A 24,487-nucleotide genomic window follows, 5' to 3' on the forward strand; every position below is an offset into this window, starting at 1 on the left:
TATTGTGTAGACACCCTTGCTTAGATCCTTTTAGATTTTTATAATTTAAAAAGAAATTTAGCGTAATTAGCTTTGTTGTTTAACTGATACTTTATGTGTCATTCATTTCTAATTGCATTGTAAAAAAAAATAAATGTTTGTAAGGTAAAGGAATTAAGTTGAAGACATCTATGAAATTACCTACAAACAATAGTTTATTTAAAGTCATTTAAGGAAATTAAACTGTTTATGTACATAGGTACGGTCGTGCTTGACAAAGAGTAAGAGCTTATAAGTTTCAGTAACATGATTGTACATAATCGTTTTATTAAGAAATAAATGCTACCAGAGCACTTATGCAACATGACATCTTATTACTAGTAGATGTAAAACGTTTTTGCGCGCTGGCTTTCTTTTATAATAACGAAATTAAATCTAAAAATTAAATAAAACCTAAATACATTCTGTTCACAGTTCCTCATAAAGCACTTAATCTATGTTAGTCCTTGCTTATAAGTCCTTAAGCCATAATTGCAAAATAATTTGTAGCTTTCAATAACTTACATCAAATAAAAAAACGTAGAAGTATTCTCTTACAGTGAAAATAGGCAATAGTTAACTTTATAAATTGTGCTAGCTAACATTCGATGGTTTTAACTAAGGAACCTTATAGACATTTTCCTTTCAACATCTGTTCTTTCAAGCGCTTTACAAAATTCCTCAAAATTGATCATATTATCACCATCTTCATCAGCTTCGGATAGTGTCCTTTCTGCTATACTTGAGAGTTGTTCCTCGCTACAATTAAATATGATTTACAATAAAACTGTACAATTTTCAAAATGTTAATGTAAACAAATATAATACACATGCCTTATATTAGCACCAACCATCATTTGTAAAATAGCTAAAAGTTCATCTTTAGATATCATGTCATCATTATCTATATCATACATTTTGAAGGCAACTGCAGAGCAAATGATACTCTAGTTTAGTTATTGTTCAAGAAACAAAGTCAATTTATCACTTACATCGTAACTTTTCTTCTCTGGAATTCAGGATATTAGGGGCATTCTTTTTTATAGGCCTGAAATGTGCGAGGACTTGCATAAACTGGAGAAAATTGACTCTATCGCTACCACTTTCATCAAAGAAAGCATTAACAATTCTATCGCCTAACGGATTTATAGCCAGTTCAGGAATCCTTAAAAAGTCTTCTCTACTAAGTGTGCCACAGTCACCACGATCTAAACTTGTGAAACGACTATACAGTCGTTCAATTTGATTTGGTGTAACTGAAAAGAAAACATAATTTACTTTAATTTAATTGAAAGAACAAATACCTAATAACTCAACTTTCATTCACCCATCTCTATTATGATTATTCATACAGGAATGTTGTGTAACTATACTGCAGTAATTATTTAAGACTTACAGTAAATAATGTTAGTGAATATTTTCAATAAAATAATGATGTGAATCACCACTTACATCCCGTAGCTTCTTGGATTTGTGCAATTTCTTCTTCGCGTAAAAGTAGACTTGATCTGTTACCCATATTTAAGGCTGTGATTGAACACACTTGATGAAACAACGATTCCAGCACTTTTATCAGCTTTAGGATGTAGAAAGCTGATGATCACCGCTGATTACCCAATCCAATTGCTACAGCATATCAGCCTTGGAGTTATTTGTTGTCGTCAGGTCAAAGTACAGGTTGACGTGCAGGCCACGACATAAAATATCACTTTCGATGCGATTGCGACTGTAATAACAGATAGCCAGTCAGCAGTCAGCACTACTGCAGCAATAGTAAGTAATCGTTATACTATGTAGGTAAGGTTACATCGAATGAGTATTCGAGATATATCGAAATCATTTGGCTAAATCATTTTACTCTGTATGTGTATATATACACATATATATATACATATCGAAGAAAATGCGTTATCATTATGAATAATTATCAACTCATGATTGAAAATAATAAAAAGACGAATTTCATTAGAATTAGCGATTATTATTACGTTGATTGTAGTCTGCTGGCAAGCGTTTCGGATGAATGAGCAGGCGCACCCATTCAAAAAAATCCCGTATCCCGCTCGATGGAAATAGTAAACAAAATGTAATGGCGGCGCCCACGATGATCATCTGTGACGTCTAATGAATTTGCGAATAAAAAGAAACTGAAATTCAATTCAGGGTCGTTTTATCCGTGACTCCTATTCCTAATGTTCTAATTAAGTAGCGACGCTTGCAAAAGCGTTACCTTCAAGTGCCTGAAGCAGTCGCGTCATATTCCAGTGACTATGAGTAAGAAGTGAGTAAAGCTGACTGTTGTGTTTTCTTTTTATTTTGTTTCTAACTGACAAAAAAATGCATTTTTCTGCTAAATATAACGATATTAAAATTTCAAGAATTCAAAATGAATGTGGCTTTCTAAGTCAGCCAAGAAAAAGTAAAAGAAGACAAAGCAGCAGAAGGAGTCCTACACCCCATGAGGCTTGGTACAATAATGGTAGAGATAGTCAAGAACCAAGTGAAGATGAAGTACCTGGAATGGATTATTCACAAATGTATTGGCAACAGCACAGACCTCCTCAAACTCAACCTCATCCAGCCCTTCACAATGGACAGCGCCTTTTTACAGCGATGTCAGATCCTAGTGTTTGTGGCTATTCAGCTGTCCCTGTCACATATGCTATGGAGCCTGTTTCCTTACCGCCCATGTACCACCTCTATCAACCAGTAGTAAGACCTAATTATAGAACTTATAGGGGTGGAACAAGAACATCTGCAGCCAGAATGTCAAATGGTCCTCTTGGTATACACGATAATGCAGGTAACGGTTACTCAAGCTTGCAAGAGAATGGTTGGACTCACTGCACACCAATGGCTTATCAAAATGGAGATTATACCAGTTTACCTCCCACTGCAAATATTGACAATAAGAATAATGGTGAAGAGTTGAATTCTGAGCACAGACGATACTCTGATCCTGGCTTGGGACCTGCTGACTTACCTGATGATTCAAAAGGAGAGGACTCTGATAGTTCTGAAAGTGGGAGTTCTATAACAACTGTTGATAAGAATAACAAAATGTTTTTGTCTCTTCTTGAACAGGTAACGATCCAATTACGTATGTGGAACAATATGTATATTTTTGAATAATAATTGTTGTGTGATTTTATAGATGACTAAAATGAAAGAGATCAACAGTCAATTATATAAGGATCTGCACGAAGCCAAAACAGATTTAGAAACCGTAAAGACTGAATTAAACCAACTAAAGCAAAATGTTCCTTCGGAGTACCAACCAGGAATGTTAACAGGTAACAATATATTTAAACGAATTAAATTACAGCGAAACGGCGATAAAGCAGACTGGCTCGCATCAGTTTGAAAGAGATTAACGCGAAGCTTTTCGTTTGGCTGCCTCCGAACAGATATCATCAAGGAAATTAGGGATGCAAACCGAGCTAAAGAGGAGGCAATGCTATCAAAGATGAAGCAGCTAATGGAGTCGCAGCAGTGCCAGAAGAGCGTGGAGTTGGAACAATTGAAAGTAAGTACATCCGGCGTTTTGGCTGCTCGCTCGCGCTCTTCATGCGGATAGGTTGTCTCTCTCGCTCCGCTCTCTCTTTCTCTCTCTCTCTCTCTCTCTCTCTCTCTCTCTCTCTCTCTCTCTCTCTCTCTCTCTCTCTCTCTCTCTCTCTCTCTCTCTCTCTCTCTCTCTCTCTCTCTCTTTCTGCGGCTCGCTCGACCTACTATGCATGATGGGCATATTTGCGCAGCGCGCCGAGGATTTTGTTTGCCTAGGACGGAGAGGGGAAAAAAGAAAGAAGCGAGCCAGGTGAGCCTTGGTATGTGTGGCGGCGGTTGCTTTTTTCTCTCCGCTGTGTTTGAATGACATTACGAAGCAGCGTCGGGCCTCGTAATGAAATTGGTAGGATGGGGCAGGGCTTCGGGTTTCAGGCGCTACGCCAGCGCGAGAGATCGACGATGGATGGAGGCACTTATCGTCGTGTCGAGTTTCCAAAGCGCCTTCCATTAGCCAATCGGTTTAATTGACTGCTCTTTTTCTCTTCTTGCCCCTGTGTTTCAGAGTCAGCTGGATGCGGTGACGCGGGCGAGCGACGAGCGAGTCGTTAAGCTCGAGAACGAAATCGCCGCGCTGAGGCTCGGTCTCAAGTGAGTATATGCTCTTTCTCTTAGTGCGTGACAGCACAAGCACGGTTATGGCTTGCGGTTCCTCATCTTTATCTCTCTCTCTCTCTCTCTCTCTCTCTCTCTCTCTCTCTCTTTCTTCTTAACGCTCCTTACGAGAAGTAGTACGCTTGTTCCTCCTTTTTTGGATTTGCTGCGAGAGTTAGCACGCTTTGGGAGACGCTCCGACATGAAGATTTAACTTAATTTGCAACCGTGGCTTGTAGAAACGAGCTTCGCTCACTAGTCTCAGCAATGCTTTACCATAATAATTGCAAAGAAACATCTGGCTGCGAGTCGTTATGTCTTTGATAATCGCCACGGGATTCGTTACTTGCAATCAGAATTGACAAGCTATTTACTCGGAAGTGTCTACGTAATAAACGTACAGTAAAATTCGAGCAAAATCTTACAATTTTTCAGGACTATTAGAATTTGAAAAAGTCTTGGTATTTCTTGACTGCCTCAAGATTCGTAAACAGTTGTGACTGCTCCTGTCTGCAATGCTATTTGACAAAGTGTACTGAGCAATAGTTGATAAAAAATCAAGTTTTTCTCATGTTCCAATAAAAATTGACGTTAGTTTGGAAGAAATCGAGTGTAATCAATGACTCATTCTCAGATATGAAATTTACCGTGGGAATTATACCAAAATATGATTTCACTCATTACTAGCTTAGTACAGCTTTTTCAAAATGAAGTTTCAGCTGCTAGTCAGTTCTTGACCAACTCGCATTAAATGTCACCTTGGCATTAAATATTATAAAATATCTCTAAGTAAAAGAAAGAAAATTAGCCCAATGGTAACTGCATTAAGATTTTAATCGTGCTTTGATTGTTTGTCGTGTGGTACATCAAAGACGCGCGTCTTCTTAGCCTGAAACATTAAGAACACCGATAAAAATTATAAAATAACGATAAATATTTATGAGACTTCTGAGTGAATAGACCCTCGACCGACATACTGAACAACTTACACTTCAGTTTGAAAGTAAAACATTTCCAAGTAACAAGCGCCGAGTAATCTCCGCAGTTGATCTTCTAAATCGAATTTCATAGAATATAAAAAAGGCTCACTTGAAAAGCAACTAAACGTATAGTCTGAGCTGCGAAAACGCGGAGAATTCGCAAACGCGACTGATGTCGCGCAAAATCCATCGGAAAAGCCACGCTACACGAGAAGCATTCCGCGACTACTAACCGCTCTCTAAATAACAAAGCCTTCGTAAGGAGCGTCGACCAAGCGTCCGAGCGAAAGCTTGACTCTGCCCTGGCGCTAAAATTGGCTTGTGTAAATGCACGATACAGCTGCAGCGAGATGAACAGCCGTGGCGAGGAGTTGGTGGCCTTCGAGGAAGAGAACCTGGCGCTGCGCCGCGAGCTGCAAGAGGCCCGTCGGCAAGCCAAGTGCGTAAGCCCCATCGATTTCGTAGCGGCACCACCCACTTTATCTCGCATGAGCACACCGAAGCACAATCATAAACAAGCCACCACCACTGCCGCAGCCGCAGCTGCGACAGTACCCTCCTCCTCGTCGTCGTCGTCGTCGTCGTCGTCGTCATCATCGTCATCGTTGTCGTCGTCGTCGTCGCCGTCGTCGTCATCGTCATCGTCATCGTCGTCGTCGTTGGCGGCAGCGGCGGCGGCGGCTTCGGGCACGAGCTCGCCGAGAAACGACAATATGCTCATCGCTGAAGACAAGTCGTCGCACACCTACACCACCGCGTACATCTAAAAGGGGGCGAAGCGCTTGCACACCCATACCTACTTGTGATATATATATGTATTTGTATATACGTACACCACGTAGGTCGATCTCTCTCTCTCTCTCTCTCTCTCTCTCTCTCTCATCTCTCATCTCTGTCTTTCGCTTTCGCCAATGCATGTTTGTTCATCTGTACATTTCTCTCTCATCAACCAGCACTATGCTAGATATACATATATATACATATATATATGCACAATAGCAGCTACACCGGGAAATTGGCATGCTCTATCCTAAACCTAGCCCTCTCTCGACCCGCGTCATTCATCATTAGAACAGAGAAAGTTAATCCTTTTGTTTTTCTTTTTATTTAAACAACTAATGCTCGATCGCGCACATATCGAAAACAGAGTTGCCTCGTCTTTAATTGGCGTTCGATCTCGAAGCAGCTAAACATTGCAAAAGACTAGGCGCTGATTTTTGTTCGTTAACAACCAACCACTTTTTAACACACTTAACACAATCGCTTCTGTCGAGTGTTAATTAATCGTCTTCGGAACTACGTCCAATTTCCAAGCTTTTTGCTCCCTAGCACTAATTTTCAAGACTGAACACTAATTAAAGACGCCAGTCGCCGTCTTCCGTCGTCTGCGGAAAGTCAAAGGCGAAACCGTAGCTATAATATTTACGAGAAACAAAAAAGGGATTGTCTCTCTCTCCTTCTCTCTCTCTCACTCTCTCTCTCTCTCTCTCTCTTTCTCTCTCGTTGTCGATCGCGGGGGCGCGTAGAAAGCTAAAGCTGTGTAAATACACTGGCAAAAGGGCTGCTGACTCGTAGAGAAGTAGACTTGTTGAAACGAAACTGTATGATACGCCGCAGAGCGAAGCAGCAGCAGCAGCAGCAGCTACGGCGCCCGTCGGCCGCAGCAGCAGCCATGAGCTCAAGCAGCAGCAGTGGCGGCGGCGATGACGACGACGCCGATGACGATCGGGACAGCGGCTTCAATTACGGCCGAATCTCGTGCAACGACGGCACCGGACCTACCAAGGGACCTGTCACCGATCTCTGAGGCCCATTGTACTTATTACTCCCTCACGATACTACGTTCACGTTGGACAGTACAACTCTTGCCTTCTTTTCTTCGCCTCGCTGTTGCGCTCTGGGAATGTTGATGTATCGAATCTCTCCATGCGTCCATTGCGTGATTTTGTAAATTTTTGCTCTCTCTCTCTCTCGCTCTCTTTTTGAACGGCGAATTACGTCCATGTACATATATTTTGACATCAAAATCAAACATTTTTCGACACTGCGTGCGCGGGAACTGGACTTTACGCACGCTCGAAGAGTCGAGCATGCTTAAAATCTCGTTCCACACACGTCGCATCGAAAGTTAGATACATGTACGAGAAGTGATTTCAGCCTCGCGTGGCCTCTTCACCCTCGCTTCGCTCGGGCGCAAACGTCCATAGAAGGCTGAAATTACTTTCGCGTAGTATCAAAATGTACTATTTCAACGCGCCGTGCGGGAAGTACGACTTTGCCGCAGGCTCGGCGAACAACGTGCAGTCAAATTCGCACTTTCCATCTGCACGTTGTTTTGAAAAATAGAGTATCTAACGTATGTCAAGAAAGTAGATTGTTGTCTCGTGTGCCTTTTCACCCGCGCTTTGCTTGGGCGCAATCCTCACATGAGACAAGAATCCACTTTCCTGCATTAACTAGCTAATGTATTTTTCCCTATTTATCTCTCTCTTGCTCTCTATGTCTGTCTGTTTGTGTCTCTCCATGTTTTTACTTATTTATGGCGTAGATCGTAATCCCGCGTAAACACAAAGTGCTCGCGTTCAACCAAAAAGCAAGACACACTTTGAAGTGCGAAATTCTATGCAGTATTGCCGTATTAAATTCTTCGTGTACTTGCATTCCATTGCTCGATTTCATATGTTGCGATTGTTTTTCACCCGCGAGGCACTTTGCTTGACGATGATTTTTATTCGACTTTGTAAAGAAAAACAGCATCGTTATGTTCCGAGAAAAATGAATCTTGTGTATTTATTATATATATATATATATATATATATATATATATATATATATATATATATATATATATATATATTACATTTTTGTTCACTTTTAAACGAAACGTATATATTATACACACAGGCACACTATAGAAATACGTTATATACATAGAGCGTGTGCGTATATATTATATATAAGCGCTGAGGAGATTTTATTCTTAAAAATAATAATCAAATTATGTAAGACGTACACACACATACACATACACAGCAAATGGTATATATATTTTATCGACCATTAGACACAATTACATGCGTACGTGATTGGATAAGAATGGCGCACGCCATATATACGAAACGACAATGGGCCGCGCAAGGCTAAAAATATAACACGAAATTCCCTCACCCTTATGTTATTGTTTGCTTTGTTTGACACTTTATATGAATGGCAATAGTGGGGCGAGAGCAGTGTGCTCCTCTCTCTCTCTCTCTCGCAGTTGTACGTCCATGTCTGTTATTGGTATATGTTGAATCGAAATTCCGCCCTTGTACAGCGATCTAACAAAAAAATTTTTATATTCTGTACTCCTCGCAATAACAATGTTTTCTACATGTGGATACGTACGCCGAATTGATTGTACGACACACAGACACACACAAGCCGAGCTTTATATCCCGACGAGTTTTTATACTTCCGAACGCGCTCGATCGTACGCAATAATTCATTTGTTGATCATCGTCGTCGCATTACACATCGCGAATCACCGTATATTGTAACCACTCTGCAATAATGTTAAATGTGGCCTTCCTGCGCCTATTATTAATTAACGACGCTTCTGATTAGCTCCTATTATTTGCACGTTGTATGGCGCACGCACTCGTGAATTTATATCTCGTAATAATTATTTTTCTACGTAAAGCGCATCGTCGTCGATGCGCGAGAAGAGAACAATCATCGTTTTATCAAATTTTTTAGACCGTCAAGTGAAACGACACACGACGTTGAAGATAATGTTGAGAGTTGATGAGACACATATCTCTTCTGCAGCGTTAGTGGCAAAATTTTACTCTGTACATAACGTAACTCGTCGCGTAGATCGTTGCTTAGAAAAGACAACTGATTCATACATCAAGTGCCATTAGTTACAAAAAAAAAGAAAAAAAGAACCACCTTGTCATTCTAAATCACCCGTAAACTTTCAACGTTGCATCGTCGTATATCACGCGAAAGGGGAAAAAAAATTGTTGAACCGTACTTAGAAAAACAAAAAAAAAAAGGAGCGAACGATATGGAGAAGTGTGCACGTAAGGGAATAGAGTCCTTCGAGAGTACATGTAAGCGCAAAAAGAAGGAACGAAGTGTGTACGAGTTCGTGCAAATACACGCAAACAAACGATGCTCTGCGCTGATATAACAACGTTTGTATCTCTCTCCTCGAGACTTCAATAAACAGCATGCGGTTGCGACGCATCGCGCATGCAAAGGAAAAAAGCATCGTGTCCACACAGTGATTTCCCCTGCCATACTACTCCCGCACTCCCTTACTCTCGCTCTCTCTCACTCTGGCAACGCAGTTGATAAGAAAAACACTCGGTAATCGCGCAGAGAGAGAGAGAGAGCAGCAATTGGGGAATCTGTTTTCACAGCGCGTCGTCGTCGTCGTCGCTGTGTTTTCCCTTCGTAGCCTTGCGAAAGCAATAAAAGCTTCGTACAAGCCTTATCTCTCTCCGCGTTCCGTCCGTTTATAGTACCAATTGGCAGGTTTTACGAGCTCTCCGCGCCGAGAAGAAAGAGCCGGGTTACGGCAGAGATGAGAGGGCGCCGATCGATAATGATTTTCCTTTCGGGCCGGGCGCATCTCTCGGGGCCTTGCAACCGCACCACCAAATAGAAAATCGGCCCGTTAACCTGCTTTTACTAGGGGGGAGGAAGGGAAAACCGCTCGTTCGCTCGCTTGCTCTCTCTCTCTCTCTTTCGCTCCGTCCGTCTGCGTCTGTTTGCACAATCGATCGCGCGGCCCGAGCAGTTTTACATAACTAGTGGGACAAAACCGAACGAGCGCGCTCGTATATATAATACTATATATATATTTATATATAACAATATATATATTATTTTTAAAAAATACATATATACCGCCACCGCCGTCGACAACGACGGTGTGCTTGCTTATGGCGGCGCGACACCAGCTCAAATAAAACGAGCCGCTACGGTCGCGCTTTTTCCTACCCTCTCTCTCTCTCTCTCTCGCTCTCGCTTTTAGCCCCGTAACTCGTCGCTGAATTATGAACGAGCGCGTCGTTTCTTTCTTTTCTCTCTCTCGCCCGCCCGCTCTCTCTCTTTCTCTCCCTGTGCCTCTTTTCAACGAGGAGAGTGCAGTCGCGAAACTGCTTTTAATTTATTCGCTTTTCCACGGACTAATCGAATTACATCGCGAGCATCGTACCCATCGAGTGCGCGATCGCACGGGGTACGCCAGACTCCTGATTTTAATCCCGGATTAACTTGTAATTCGACGGTGTTACGTGCTTACGCGCGCGCCCTTTATTTTTCTTTTATCGAGGTCGCGATCTTGTCTCGAATGATCGCTCGCGAGCGGCGGACGGCGTCACGCTTCAGATCGACGGCTAGAGAAGCAAGAGAAAACTACTGCTTACGGCGCTCGTGCGTTCCGAAACGCTCGGAATTTCGCTCCGAAGTCCCCTTTCCGTTTTTCGCTTCTTGCAATTCCATCGTTGATCTCATGTTGTACGGCTACGCGCGCGCGCGCACGAAAAACAGAGATAAGATAAAATAGAGCGCTTCTGCTGCTGCCGCCGCCGATGTTGCAGTATATTACTGGAGATAAAAAAAAAACACGTCCGACGAGAAGATATACGCGTATTTCGAAAAAGAAAAAACAAGAAAGAAAAAAAACCGCGCGCTATACGCGTACGCGTCCTCGGCGCGCAACGGAAGGAATAAAGCAAAAATTCGCGCGCGGGCAAATACGGGGCAAACAACATGGAAATAAAAATAGAGAGTATTTTTTCGCGCTGTCCCTCTGATTCGATGAAATGCTATTTTTCGAGACGCGCGAGAATAGAGAGAGAGAGAGAGAGAGACGCGTTGTCATGCATGCGCGCGCGCAAGATAAAGCGAAAAATAGATCGTCCTTTGTGCAACTGAGAGAGAGCGAGCGAGCGAGAGAGATTGCGCTCGGAAAAATTTCCGCGAGACAATCTCGCGCGGAACTTTATCGGTGCGCCGTTGTTTGTCGGCAATTATCGGCGCTGCAGCGGTGGCAACGTCCTGAGAGAATAAATCTAATCCGGCAATAATATGCTAGTCGGTGGAGGAGGGAACGTCTGTTTTTTTATTATCTTAGCGAAGGGTGAGAGAGTATTATTTCTGCGCGCTGGCTCGGCGAGTGGCCATGTTTTCGCGGAGATAGCGGCTGCGTTAAATCTGGGAAAAGCGCGGGCAGGCACGCGCGACACGTGACCCGATGCTCGGCCCGACCCTTCGATATTGAACCGGCACTATTTTTTCTTCGGTCGCACGGCCGAGAGAAAGAGAGAGAGAGATTGGCATCGGGTCGTAACCACGGAGAGGGTTACGACGCTCGTTATGCTCGGTCGGATCGCTCGAGATTTCACGCTACGCGGTGACCTCGGCCGATTTGCAAACGAGCCTCCCAACGGCTTTACGAGCGGCGGATCCCCGACTACCTGCGCGCGTACGGACGGCCGAGCGTCGGATGCGTCGGCGGTGTATCGCTGCCCGAGCGTCCGTCCACGGTATTCCACCGGGCAGACTCGGCCGTGGCCGACCACCCAGACAGAGACTTTCCCGAGAGCGGACAGGTATACGGGAAAACACAACACACTCACGCACGTAGCGCGCGCGAAGGCGAGAGACACAAGAGCAAAGGTTTAGGCGCGGCGCGCACGAGCTCTTATAAAAATGACAAAACACTTTTATCGAGCCGAGCGCGCGCGCGCCCTCAAGTCAAATAGCGCCACCCACGTCGCCGATAACCTAATCGCGCCTCCCCTGCCAGATAATAAGTGCCTTCTGCTATCGAATTACCCGCCAGTGTACATACGTGTACCCTTTTTTCCCTGCGCGCCATCCTTGTGTTCTACGATGCGCGCGCGCCGACTTTCAATTATTCAGGCGCGGATTACGTGACTGACGATCGACCTATTTACATTCGGAATTGGCAGCGAATTAGCATAGTCTGGAGAGCTATATAGCCGCCTGCTCTCTCCCCCGCGCAAAGCGCCAACGCTGAGCCTTGCGCACCGCGACGCGCCGGCTGTGCCGCGAGGACGAACGTCGCTCAATTCTTTGGCCGATCGTCTGGCCTCTCCACTGCTGCTTCGGTGCCCCGGTGCGGCAGCACTCTCCGCGAAACGTCGCCGACGCCGTTCCCCTCGATACTTGCCCCGTCCATCCCTGGCTCCGCGACGCCTGATCGCGCAGTGAGCCTGGCGCGCCGCAAGCCCCAGGCGAAGCTCGGGATATTAGCGCGCGACTGCGTGCAGTCGTCCGACGGCCAAAGGCAGCCGTCGCGCCGTGCGCATTAAAGGTAAAAGCGCTCGAATAAAGTGCCAGAGCGGCGATTATATTGGCGGGCCGCGCGGCGCGCCCGATTTTTATGAATGAAAAGTCAACTGCGAGCGAGAAAGACGGGCAAATAGTTTTTTACGCGACAACAGTCGCGGGCTGCGTGTACCTGTTGACAAAGTCAACAGCGCGCGCGTTTTCATTAAACTCGCGCTTCAAAAGTTACAAGCGCGCGCGCCCTGCTTATTTCGCCGCGGCGAGCTTTAATCAATGAATAACCGCGCGCACGCGACGTTATTTATTGATAATCGTCGTCGAGCGGGATTGACGAATAAAAAGAGACAAAGAGAAAAGGAAAAAAAGCGCGTGCACGCGCGTTTACACGGCGCGTCGTATTCATCCGCGCGCGGAAATTCGCGAAAGAAAAGAGTGGTAGCGATCGACGTTCAATCAGTTGATGTAGATACAATATTTGTGCAAGAGTTAAGCGAGCAACGACACCAACGACACCGCGCGCGCAACACGCGTCAGCGATCGATTGATAAAAAGACATCGGGAAAAGGAGAGGCTCGATAAGATCTGACTGTCTCGGCGCCTCGTGCGCTGGATATCGAGCCGCCAGCCTAATAAAGTGCTCGAATGCAATTTCGATAGGAAGAAACAACACTCGCCGCGACGATTCGTTATTGTAACGCGGAAAGAGAGAGGGAGCGCGAGTAGTGCTGTTTACAAGGACAATATTTTCATGCGGCAAACAATTCGTTGCTCGATAAAGAGCGAGAGAGCAGGTGCCTTAATACCTCCCTCCCCAGGCCGAGCACCAAATCTCTTCCTCGCCTCTGTCCTTTTTATTCGCGAGCGCTGCAAAACGCGTCTCCCTCTCGTCAGGGTCACTATCTCGCCGTTTCTCGGTCGGGAAGCTGCGCTCGGGCCGGCGGGCGCGCGCTCGCGCGCGCGCGCGCACGAGAGCTCGGCGACGCCCCTCGGCGGGCGCCGCCGGCCGGGCCGATAGGTCGGCGGGCCGCGCCGTCCCGCGGCGCGATTGGCCGTCCGAGGCGCCGCGCTCGCGGTGGGCGTGTCGCCGCTGGAGGGGGCTGTTTGAACAAGACTCGCCGGCTCGCGAGCGCCCGAGTACACTCGGCAGCCGGCCTCCGTGCAGAGTGAACGCCGTCGCCGCCGCCGACGACGACGACGGATACGACGACGACGACGACGACGACGACGACGACGCCGACGACGACGACGTCGCGCGCGCGACCTACCGTGCACACGCAGCGCACGCCGCCAGTCAGAGCCGCGGGTACGGTGCGCGTCGCAGCAGCAGCAGCAGCAGCAGCAGCAGCAGCACAGTGCGCGAGTCGTGTGTGGTTGGGGTGTTGCAGTGCTTGCCGAGGACGCGGCACGGCGCAGTGAGGCGCAGCCGTCGCCGCGGCGAGGAGCCCCGGTCGGGCGGCGCGCAGCAGCCGCCGCCGCCGCAGCCGTGAAGCGCGCGCCGGGATGACCATGCTGCAGTCGCAGAAGCTGTACGGCGACGCGGGCGGCGTGTCCGCGGCCGCGATGAGCAACCCCATGGGCGGCATGCCCCCCAGCTACAGCAGCATCAACAGTATGGCCGGGTGCGTGTCGATGGGTATGTCGATGAATTGCAGTCCGCAGTCGCCGTCGGCCGCGGCCTTCAACATGTCCTCGGCGATCGGCATGGCCTCGATGGGCGCGAGCGGGCCCATGGCCGGCTACGGGGCCAGCATGGCCGGCGCGCCCGCCTCCTGCATGAGCGGTCTGCCGAGCTACGGGCCGTTGGGCAGCGGGCCGCAGGCGGGCGGTGCGGTGGGCGCGCGCGGCGACCCGCTCGCCCTGGCCGAGCCCGACTCGCCCAACTCGGCGCTGCAGCGCGCGCGACAGGACAAGTCCTACCGGCGCAGCTACACGCACGCCAAGCCACCCTACTCCTACATCAGCCTCATCACCATGGCCATCCAGAACGCGCAGACCAAGATGCTGACGCTCAGCGAGATCTACCAGTTCATCATGGACCTGTTCCCGTTCTATCGGCAGAACCAGCAGCGCTGGCAGAACTCCATCCGGCACTCGCTCAGCTTCAACGACTGCTTCGTGAAGGTGCCGCGCACGCCCGACAAGCCGGGCAAGGGCAGCTTCTGGACGCTGCACCCCGACAGCGGCAACATGTTCGAGAACGGCTGCTACCTGCGCCGCCAGAAGCGCTTCAAGGACGAGAAGAAGGAGATGACGCGCCAGAGCAACAAGCTGCAGCACCACCACGCGCCGGGCGCGGTGCAGGGCCACGCGAGCCCCGACGCCAAGAAGCACCAGGCGCCGCTGGCGCAGCACGCGCCGCCCGACGACAAGGAGCTGCACCACGCGCTGCTCACCTCGCCGCAGCAGCACGCGGTGGCAGCGGCCGCGGCCGCGGCGCACCAGCAGCAGCAGCAGCAGCAGCAGCAGCACCACGCGCAGCACCAGCAGCCGCAGCACCACCACCACCAGCAGCACCACCAGCAGCAGCAGCAGCAGCAGGACCTGGGCGGCCTGCTGGGCGCGGAGCTGGGCTCGGCGCACGACGAACTCGCGGCCATGGTCGGCCGCGGCCTGCACCCGCACCTGCTGGCCGAGCCGCTGCACGCGGGCATGCCCGGCGGCCTCAAGCAGGAGCCCTCCTACGCGCCGGCCAGCCACCCGTTCAGCATCACCAGGCTGCTGCCGGGCGCCACGGCGGCCGCCTCGCCGGGCCAGCCGCCCGACAGCAAGCCGCCCGAGCTCAAGATGTACGAGCTGCACCAGGGCTACGCGGCCTACTCGCCGCACCACCAGCAGCACAACGGCATGCACGCGGCCGCGGGCGGCGCGCACCAGATGGCCGCCGCGGCGGGCCACCACCAGGACTACTACCAGGCGCCGCTCTACCACCACCACCACCACGCGGCGGCGGCGGCGGCGGCGGCGGCGGCGGGCGGTGGCGCGCCCGCGGTCTCGGCGGCGCCCAACTTGTGACACCACGCCGCGCACCCCTACGCGCTGGCCTGAGCCGTGGCCGCGGCGGCGGCGGCCGCCGCCTCGGGCCAGGCGGGCGGCGCCGCGGCGCAGCAGCTGCGGGCCGCGCCGCCGCCGCCGCCGCCACCGCCGCCGCACGCCTGGCCCGACGACCTCGACGAGCTGACCGACGACGAGGCCGCCTACTGCCAGCGCCCGGCCTTCGAGCGCAAGCTGCCCGCCTATTGTGATAACCCGCGCAAGGACTGAGTGCCGCCGGCGCGCCTGTACAGAGCCACCTTTTGTAGATAGCGGTCGTTCGCCGGCGCACTGCGCGCACCGCTCGCTGTAAATTGTCCGCCAGGACCGTTACGAGTTTAGATAGCTTAGCTATGAGTGCGCCGATATTTGTGCGGGGGCGAGCGTCGCGAGTGACATGCACACGGACTCTGTTCGCGACGAGCGTCGGCGCGCCGAGCACCGCATTTGTACATAGAAATTCACGTCTGGCTTGTATCCGCGTACTCGACTTTATTGTGTATAATTATTATCATGCGATTGCCCTTTGTTTCCTCTCTTTCTTTCGTTTTCTTTATCGCCTCTTGTCATTGTAACATTGTAATATCTTGAAATCTCAAAGACGACGAGAGAAGCGACGACGACTGCGACACAGGTTCAATTGTACATTGCGCACACACCCATACACATACACATACACATAGCACGCGCGCACACCCACACACACACGCATACACACATAAGCAGACACCTTATCTTTATATAGATTGTAAAATGTTCAGTTTTATGACGCCGAGATCCAGCGATTCTCTGTTCGTGCTCTGCGTGTAATACCATCTCGACAAACTCGAGCGGAGAGACCACGAGAACGAACGACGCAGACGAGGCGTGCGACCAAGATTGTACGCCCTCTCGATAATGTACATGTTTCAATAAACGATCGTATTTCTACGCAACAAAAAAAGACACGTGCATTAATGAATATCAAATGGGATTTCGTCACTTTGCCATAACCCATCTCCCTTAGCCTGTCATCCTGTATATACGTATATACCTGATATTTCTCTCCCAAGACACATCTGCACACATTAACATTCCTTTGTTCTCGTGACGTTTCAGCTAATGGCGCACGTCCCGAGCCTTCAATGCCTCCTCGTTTTTACTTGAACTTAGCCAAGAGAAAAGCAAACACTCGGACGGAGATAGATTTTTTCTCTCCTTGCTGCCTTTCGAGTTCTCTCTCTCTCTCTCTCTCTCTCTCTCTCTCTCTCTCTCTCTATGCCACCTTTTATTGACTGTTCATTTCAATAATTTCTGCTGCTCGGGAACTCCTTGGCTGCTTCTTCTCCTGTCTTCTTTCGAACGCGAGCTATGGAATATGCCGCTTTGACTGATTATTTTTCTCTTTTTCTCCCCGTCGTTCGAACATGCAAATTCAATTTGACGAACAAAAAAAAAAAGATGTAATTCCTTTGCCGGGGCACGGAACAATCGACAATTGGATCAGAACTCGCGCACAAACAGTAAGTATATATAAGTCGAGCGAGCGCGACCGGGGGAAAATAAGAAGACGTCGGCAATCCGAAATATTGCTCAATGTTTGCCGAGCAGCTGGTATTATTCGAAAATTCAAGCTGTACGTGCGCGTCTAAAATTAAAACGGCAGAAAAACGCGGTCGCGCGGCAACGGCGATAAGCCGCCGAGCGTTGGCGCAACCTCTTCTCGCGTGTTAATTGAAAGTACACGATAAGCATGCAAATGCGATGATTAAAAATTGACCAATTCTACGCTCGATACTAATTGACGTCGGAAAAAAAGCAACACAATCTACTACCCACCTCCCTTGCGCGCGAACACACCTGACTTTTGCCGCTCGGGCTAGTAATTAAAAGTGTATTTCGACGATCAAACATTAATTTCATTAACGCTCCTTTTGTCGGCTCGGCTAGCGACATTCGTAATTGTAATGTTTGCTCGGGAAATATATAATAATACTCGAGTCGAAAGCTCTCTTCGCAATTAAGCCACTGCGAATAATTGCTCGCGCATTGTGTCGATGGCAACGGGAAAAGATTTGCAAATATTGAAACAAGGCTGTTTGACTCGCTGGCCGCGTGGGCGCGCGCGCAGGCAGCTCCGGATCGTCGGCGACAAGTGCGAGCGGGTCGGCTCGTCTTCGGACGACGAGCGCCGCCGCCGAGGAGGACGCAGGCCCGGGTCGTTCGGGCCCCTGCATATTCAAGCGGCTCGCAAGCTGGGAAGCTCTCGGCCGCCGGTTGCCATCGCTACGAGCCGGTGCGCGGGGCGCTCGTATCAGCGCGCGCGCTGGTTGGCTGGCCGAGCCCGCCCGCCCGAGATATCGACTCGGTCGCGTCCTCTCCGTCTCTCTCTCCGCGGGACGCCATCATGCTGCTGCTGCCGCCGCCGCCGCCGCCGCCGCCGCCGCTCGCGCGGAACAGCGAAAACGCGGGGGATGAGCGACGCCGTGTGCGCGTATGGCCGCCGTCGCCGGTCAACAGGTGCGACGCGTTGCGACGAGAAAGAGTCGCCGCCGCGAGCGAGTCGCGCCTGCACGAACGCGCGCAGCTGCGCCGAGGCCCGATAGGACAAGTTTTGTGGGAGCGGGCGCCAGGTACGCGCCGCCGCTATCGGCCTGCGCAAACAGCCAGCGAGGATAGCGCGCCGGCGATAAATTTGAGCGACCCTCGTCGTTATTTATAACGAGAGCAGCGCGCGTTTATCGTGAGCGAGAGCTTGCGCAAGCCTCCCAGCTGCCGCGGCGGCGGCGGCGGCGGCGGCGGCGGCGGCGGCGGCGGCGGCGGCGGCGGCGGCGTCGCGAGGAGGCCTCCTCCGGAGCGGCCGGTGCTCCGAGCGCGATCTCACGCACGGCTGCCGCCCTTCCCACACTCCAGCGCTCCAAGCACAATGCATAAGCGGCGAGAGAAAGAGACGAGGAAAGAAGGAAGCGGCGCTGCGCTTTATTGACCCACTTGGTTTGTACTGGCGCGCGTTTCGGCCGACGCGGAAAGCCTCTTCGGAGAGGAGCGAGCTTCCCGAAAGGAGAAAAAGCTTTAACGAAAAGTCAAATATTTTGACGCACCTGAGCTCGAGAGAGAAAAGGAAGGAGCGCTGGTGGCTCGCGTGAAAGACGAGCCGCGTGGGCGACACTCCCTTTTTCCGTCTTTCGACAGCGCCGCTTAATTGACTGTTCGTTTTCCCAGAAAAACGGACTCGCGGCTCAAACATCTTCCTTAATTTCCATCGGCCTTTGAGCGCGGGCCGCGCTCGCGCAGGTAAGGCCGTGCGCGCTGTTTGCCCGCGGCAAACAGAGCTGCGCGCGCACTCGATTCCTCGGTGCGGCCCGGAGGAACGAGCGCGCGCGCGGTCCACGCCGGCGGCGGCCGCGATCTCGCGGACAAAGCGACTCGCGGGGCTACGCGTCGTCGATGTGGGTCGCGCGATCGCGGCACGTCCGATCGATGCGCCGGCCGGTTTCGCGCGGGGAGCGCGCGGGTCGGGAACCTTTTATCGGTCGATCGTCGATTGCTCGCGCGCGCCGCGGCGGCTGCAGCGAGCGCAGATTAATACAAACCTATACGCATTGCCGTACAAACAAATAAATATTTGGCCACGAGCTGGCTCGGGCTAAATCAAACACGCGACTGTTGCCGCGCACGCACCGGCGCGGCTTCCGCGCTGCCGCCCGCGACGCGCCGCCTTGCAGCTTGGCTGGCGCTCGTGCTTTTCAATATTTTGGCTCTAGCCAGCGCCAATTGTCCAAACAGACGCCGATGAGTTTTCGCGTCGCCGACGCGCGCGAGCCCGATAGCGGCGAGACAGATAAGATAAGGCGGGCTTTGTCATACGAGCGGCAGAGAGAGAGAGAGAGAGAGAGAGAGAGTGAGGCCCTGCGCTCCGTCTCCGGCTGAGGCGCGGGGAAAAAAATTATGCTCGACTCGGAAATTCCACGGGCGTTCGTGTCACGCACCGACGCACCAATTATGCCGTGTAACTTTCTTATCTCGCGTGCCCTCGCGCGGGCTCCGTCGGCTACACGAGAGCGCCGGGCCGTTCGATTGTTACGCGCTCGCACACGACCAAGCCGCAGGCCGTCGAGCGCCGTATAAATATTCATTGGCTCGCGGTGATCGAGCGGGGATGCGCACCTCGTTTTCTCGCCTGCTTCGCTCTCTTTCCTTCGGGAAAGGCCTTCCCGAGCTCCATCGGCCAATTACATATCTCGTTCGTTTCGCACGCGCACGCTCGAGTCGTCGCAATAATATCTGGCGAGCGAAGCGAACGCGTTTGATCGGTGTGTGGGAACGCGCGCGACGTATGCGTCGAAATGTAAAAGTTCCGAGGGGAGCAGAAAACAAAGAGTGAGTTTGTTGAGCGAGAAATTGTCAGATGGAAGGCACGTTGAGTTGCTCGAAGCATCGATGCTATAAATAAGGCGGAACGTTGGAAATTGCAGAAAGCGCGTACGCTCTTGTTTTGCGTCAGTTTTTCATATTACTATGCTTCGTAACGATCGCGAGTTCATTGGCAATGAGGACAAAGAATACGTTTCGCAAAGGCTTTTCCAACTAAAACTGTGCGAGTTCGTCGCGTGACAAGCACGTATTTGACTCGCGTCTCGTCGTGCACGACTGAAAGTTCAATCATTTTTCCGAAAACAATCGTGTCAAGGGTGTGACGTCGTTAGTCTAGCGCCTAAAGCTCGACGGCAGTACACACGTAGCTTGTTTTCAATGGGGTATCGGGCACAGTTTTTTGGACTCATTGTCAAATATGATGTTTGGCAACCGATATCCAAGCGAGATGATTGTATGCACGCACGTGTGTGTATGTTTTTCGAATAGACGGCGCGATTATCAATTTTCCAGAAAATCTTTTGTTCACGACGAGCTCGAGATAGCGCAGTCCCACGCGATAACGAAGAAGTTTCCGAGATGACGAGACGCTCACACTCGAGTCTCTCCCTACGAAAAAAAAAGAGAAAAATGAAAAAAAAGTAGACAAGCGTAGTGCTTCGTTTCCTGTCTGTCAAGGTGATTTCCAGGCGACAAAGTCGCCGGAACGAGAGAGCGTAAAGGTTAATAAAGCGGGTACACTTGATATCGCAAAAATTTAACGACCTCGGCACACAGTGTCGGCTGCGCGCCGATCGTCCGCTCGCTCGCGCAAGTCCGTCCTTTCGGTAATTACACGCAACGAGAGACGAGAGGAGCGACGACGCAGTCGAGTCGAGAAAAAGAGGAGGATATTTTCTCGCTCGCCTTCCTTTCTGTCAACTTCGCGTTCTTTAAAAGTCTGCAAACAGCGCGTCCATTAGGCCCCTCAATTATTCCGAGCGCAGCCGTCCTTCTCCGGCGCGCTCGGCAATTATACAGAAGTCGATCGGCCGAGCGAGGAGAGAGAAGCGAGCTGCGCCTTAACGAAGCTCTTAATACAATTTGTTTCATTGGCCGGGCGATTTTTTCCGGATATCAGCGGCTAATTAAAGCTGAAGCGGCGAGTCAGGCTCGAGCTCGGGCGTTAACGGGCTGCTGTCTCGCTGCGCGCGACAGAAGGGCCCGCCGAGCCGCACGGTTGTCAACAACTCGCACCAATTCGCCTTGTCGCGTCTGACATCGTCAGGCATTGCGACATTTCGCAAACAGCGCCAATTAGCTCGCGCGTGTTCGAGCTAGCTCACTCGACAATCACATTTTTCGTTATCAGGCTCTGCTCTTCCACCTATATACGCCTCGACCCCAGCACGTGTAGCTACCGGATTGATTGAAAATTCATGAACCGATGATAAGCGACCGGTCCATCACCGCGCGTTTATCGCAAAAAACAAGAGAAAAGACAAGAGACAACCACGAGAATCCAAAAATCCGACTGCCGCTGGTCTTCGCTGCTTTTTCTCGAAGCAAAAACGAAAAGAGCTTTGAGCTTTTTCAACGGCACTGAGAAAATGGTCGGCAATCCCTCGACGCTCAAGACTCGGAATTTCGAGGGCGAACCTCGGGCCACCCTCTCGCGCTCTGAATCACAGGATACGGCATGACGTGCGCGCACAAAAAGGAGGCATCAGGGCGCGACGTTCGGCAGGCTCGCGCGAGGCACTCGATGCGTGCAGCAGCTCTCGTGAATAATAGAGTGGAAGCCAAGGCTCGGCGGTGATTGCGCGCAGACGGCCGCCGTCGCTCTCGCGCAGCTGTTGTGAAATTTTCGTGAAAAATCCGCTGGCTCACGGCGCGCGGCACGCAATCGCAGGCGCCCGCGCGCGGATCGATCGCCGAGCGGATAAGACGGGATCGACGGCGCGGCAAGGGATTACCGCTCTATTGATGCGGGCTGCTCTGGACGCTGGGCCGCGTGGCGCGCCGACGGACATATTAAAAGCGCCCGGGGCCGCGCGCGACACGTGCGCGCGAAAAAGAGTCATCGATTGCGGACGCGAGCGCGCGAGACCTGACTAATTGCCAGACTATCGGCCGCGTGACACGACTCGCGCCAGCTTTTCTGCACGCGGCGGCCGGCGTGCGATGAGGCTATTGTCCGCTCTCGCTCTCTTTCTCTCTCTCTCTCTCTCTCTGCTGTGCTCTTCACTGATAAGTGTTTTACACAGCCCCTCCCCCACTCTCTGTAGGTGGAAACATAGCGCGATACGCGAGCGTCGCAATCGAGATTATCCCCGATAATCTGCGCAGTCAGCTTCCAAAAATGCAACGCGTTGATTATAAAATAAACCGTATTGCAAAGAGGAAAGAAAGAAGGAAATACTATGAGCTCTTTATCGACGTATTTGATTTGCACTCTACGTACACGCGTGGAAACAATACAAGGGGGATAAATCGCGTCTATTGTTTGACGCGACAACAAAAACACTGAGATACATATCGTTTTCAAAATATTTGTAGGTTATACACGAGACACTCGGTCGGTAAATCGTCAAATAACACCCGCGCGCACACACAGTCGCCCACACGCACACAACCACACGAAAGTCGAGTTTGCAGGTCGTCACGCACACGCATACACGTATATTTTCGTATCTCGCTCATGCGATTCAATATGTGACTTAGGTTCTATTCGAGTATAAACTCAAATGTTTGAAAGATAAAGCGCGATTACGCGCATGTACACACGTGGAGAGCTAATAACTACACGAATTGTCTCGTCCGCGCGTATAAAGGGAAGAAAACTGGCCGATGTACATGGCGAAGGGTGCGAAACATATTCTCACTCTCTCTCTCTCTCTCTCTCTCGATGGCGCAATTATACAAGAGCGCGGCGACTCGTTTTTCCCATCGCGAAAGCAGCGCAGCGGCGAGAGAACACTCGAGGTGGCCGCTCGCGGACTGCTAGTGCGCAGTCCCCGGAGGCTGCGTTGGTGGTTAGATAGGTATGTTGTTTAGGCTATCAGGACGAGATGGGGGGGGGGGGCAATATTCTCTCGTGTCTCGTTTCCCCTTTCCACGTGCCTGCTTTCCCACACGCCCGACGCATGTCACGCATCTTCAACAAGTCCTTTGGCAATCATCGCTCGCTCGCTCGCTCAGTCGCTCGCTCTCGCAAATCTCTGGAAATCTTCGGCAAGCCGGCAAATATTTGCGCGTTCGCGGGGGAGTGGATGTAGGTGCGCTGCCGACTGTAACGCCAATTTACAACCCGGCTGATTTATCAGGCTGCAGCGTAGCGCTAATGCGATTAGTCGGCGGGGACGCGAGGCGATGGTTTGCGCAATCGAGGCGTCGCGCGCAAAATGCAAAAAGATCGAGTTCATTAGATAAATCGGGCGGGGGGCGCTTGTGTGTGGTTGAGGGATAATTGAAGGGAACAGGTGGCGAGCGCGAGCCCTAATGCAGCTGGCAAGCATGCAAGCGAGCGCGCAAAGCCCCTTTTTCGCGCGAGTACTCGTGAGCTCGGGCCCTTTTGTCATTCAATCGAGCCACTGACATCGATATACGTATGATGGCTGTCATGCCTCGTTTTGTTGTTGCGCGGCGAGAGTCGGGGGAGAGCTGTATGCACCGTCCGTCCGTCCGTACGTGTGTGTGCGTGTGTGTGTACGGCGATAACCGCATAAGTAGCGCGAATTAGCAATTTCGCTGATTAAGCGCGACCAAACGTCTACTGTGTACAGGGGGAGACGGCGTGTTGACGAGGCATATAGAAATAAGAAGTCAGGTACACAGTCTATATATTGAGAGCTTTTTCAAAAGAATCGCGCGGATAGTTTAACATTCGACAACAGACACACACAGACGCGCACACACACACGAGGACGCACATGATTTGCCGTGAGCAAATGTTTTATGTTTGCTCGCTTTTGTAACTTTTACACACCGATAAAACGCTAGAAAGAGAGAGCGCAAGAGAGAGAGAGAGAGAGAGACTGGCCGAGTTAAATATTTATTAAATGCCGAACCCATCCACGCCCTCGTGCTCCGGGTAATGGGATATGCACAAAGGTATTTCGTGCGTGTTTCTCGCTTCGCGAATTTTTGTCTCTGCTCGCGGAGTCTACTTCCAAATCCACATCAATGAAGCGGCTCCCGCGTCGCGTTCTCAGATCAACTTATCTGAAATTAAACACGTGATAATTTCGCCTCACCGGCACTTTTATCATCCGAAAAACCAATATTAATAGTGCAAATATAAAAAGCGCCGAATCGGAGAAAAAAAGGTGCGCGAAAACATCGCAGCTTGCGCGCCGATTAATAACATCCTCGCGCGCGTAAAACTAGAGCGCGATCGACAAACACACGGCGCTTTGTCAAACATTCGACCCATCTCCCGCTAATAAACCCACGAGCGAGCGCGGCAAGGCTCTTTTTTCGGCATGCGTGGTGCTCGCGAAAGAGCGAAAGAGAGAGAAAGAGAGAAAGAGAAAGAGAGAGCGCGCGCGCGAATAAAGTGCTGATTTTCGCCGGTGGAATTTTTCAAACGCGCCCGTCGCGACGACGACACGCTCGATCAATATTTGCGCAGCCGCTCGGCGCTCACTCTCTTTCTCTCT

At 50.6% G+C, this 24,487-nt stretch overlaps 3 protein-coding genes across 6 annotated transcripts; 2 read left to right on the forward strand and 1 right to left on the reverse strand.

Annotated features, from left to right (window-relative positions):
• Positions 1 to 632: 632 nt before the first annotated feature.
• On the reverse strand, positions 633 to 2,550 carry LOC131670498 (calcineurin B homologous protein 1). 2 transcript variants are annotated; one of them, XM_058946149.1, is made up of 5 exons: positions 2,534 to 2,550; positions 1,471 to 1,744; positions 1,011 to 1,274; positions 853 to 946; positions 633 to 777 (listed from the first exon to the last, which is right to left on the reverse strand). In XM_058946149.1, the coding sequence occupies exons 2-5, from the start codon at positions 1,535 to 1,537 to the stop codon at positions 633 to 635; spliced, it is 570 nt and encodes a 189-aa protein (XP_058802132.1). In that variant the 5' UTR covers positions 1,538 to 1,744; positions 2,534 to 2,550. The 2 variants fall into 2 exon arrangements, with proteins under 2 accessions (XP_058802132.1, XP_058802131.1); XM_058946148.1 differs by lacking the exon at positions 2,534 to 2,550 and having other exon boundaries at positions 1,471 to 1,777.
• On the forward strand, positions 2,053 to 7,932 carry LOC131670497 (uncharacterized protein DDB_G0284459). Of its 3 annotated transcripts, XM_058946145.1 has the most exons (7): positions 2,053 to 2,299; positions 2,397 to 3,102; positions 3,173 to 3,311; positions 3,426 to 3,544; positions 4,085 to 4,170; positions 5,494 to 5,592; positions 6,771 to 7,932. In XM_058946145.1, exons 1-7 carry the CDS (start codon positions 2,289 to 2,291, stop codon positions 6,958 to 6,960), a joined length of 1,350 nt encoding a protein of 449 aa, XP_058802128.1. In that variant the 5' UTR covers positions 2,053 to 2,288; the 3' UTR covers positions 6,961 to 7,932. The 3 variants fall into 3 exon arrangements, with proteins under 3 accessions (XP_058802128.1, XP_058802129.1, XP_058802127.1); XM_058946146.1 differs by lacking the exon at positions 5,494 to 5,592; XM_058946144.1 differs by having other exon boundaries at positions 5,494 to 6,910.
• Positions 7,933 to 13,633: 5,701 nt separating this feature from the next.
• LOC131670506 (silk gland factor 1-like) lies at positions 13,634 to 15,590 on the forward strand. Its single transcript, XM_058946164.1, has 2 exons — positions 13,634 to 13,767; positions 13,850 to 15,590. Exon 2 carries the CDS (start codon positions 13,965 to 13,967, stop codon positions 15,474 to 15,476), a length of 1,512 nt encoding a protein of 503 aa, XP_058802147.1. The 5' UTR covers positions 13,634 to 13,767; positions 13,850 to 13,964; the 3' UTR covers positions 15,477 to 15,590.
• The last annotated feature ends 8,897 nt before the right edge of the window (positions 15,591 to 24,487 follow it).

This window comes from Phymastichus coffea, unplaced genomic scaffold (assembly GCF_024137745.1).
Source record: "Phymastichus coffea isolate CEN01 unplaced genomic scaffold, Cenicafe_Pcof_1.1 PCOF00111, whole genome shotgun sequence".
NCBI classification, from domain to species: Eukaryota; Metazoa; Arthropoda; class Insecta; order Hymenoptera; family Eulophidae; genus Phymastichus; species Phymastichus coffea.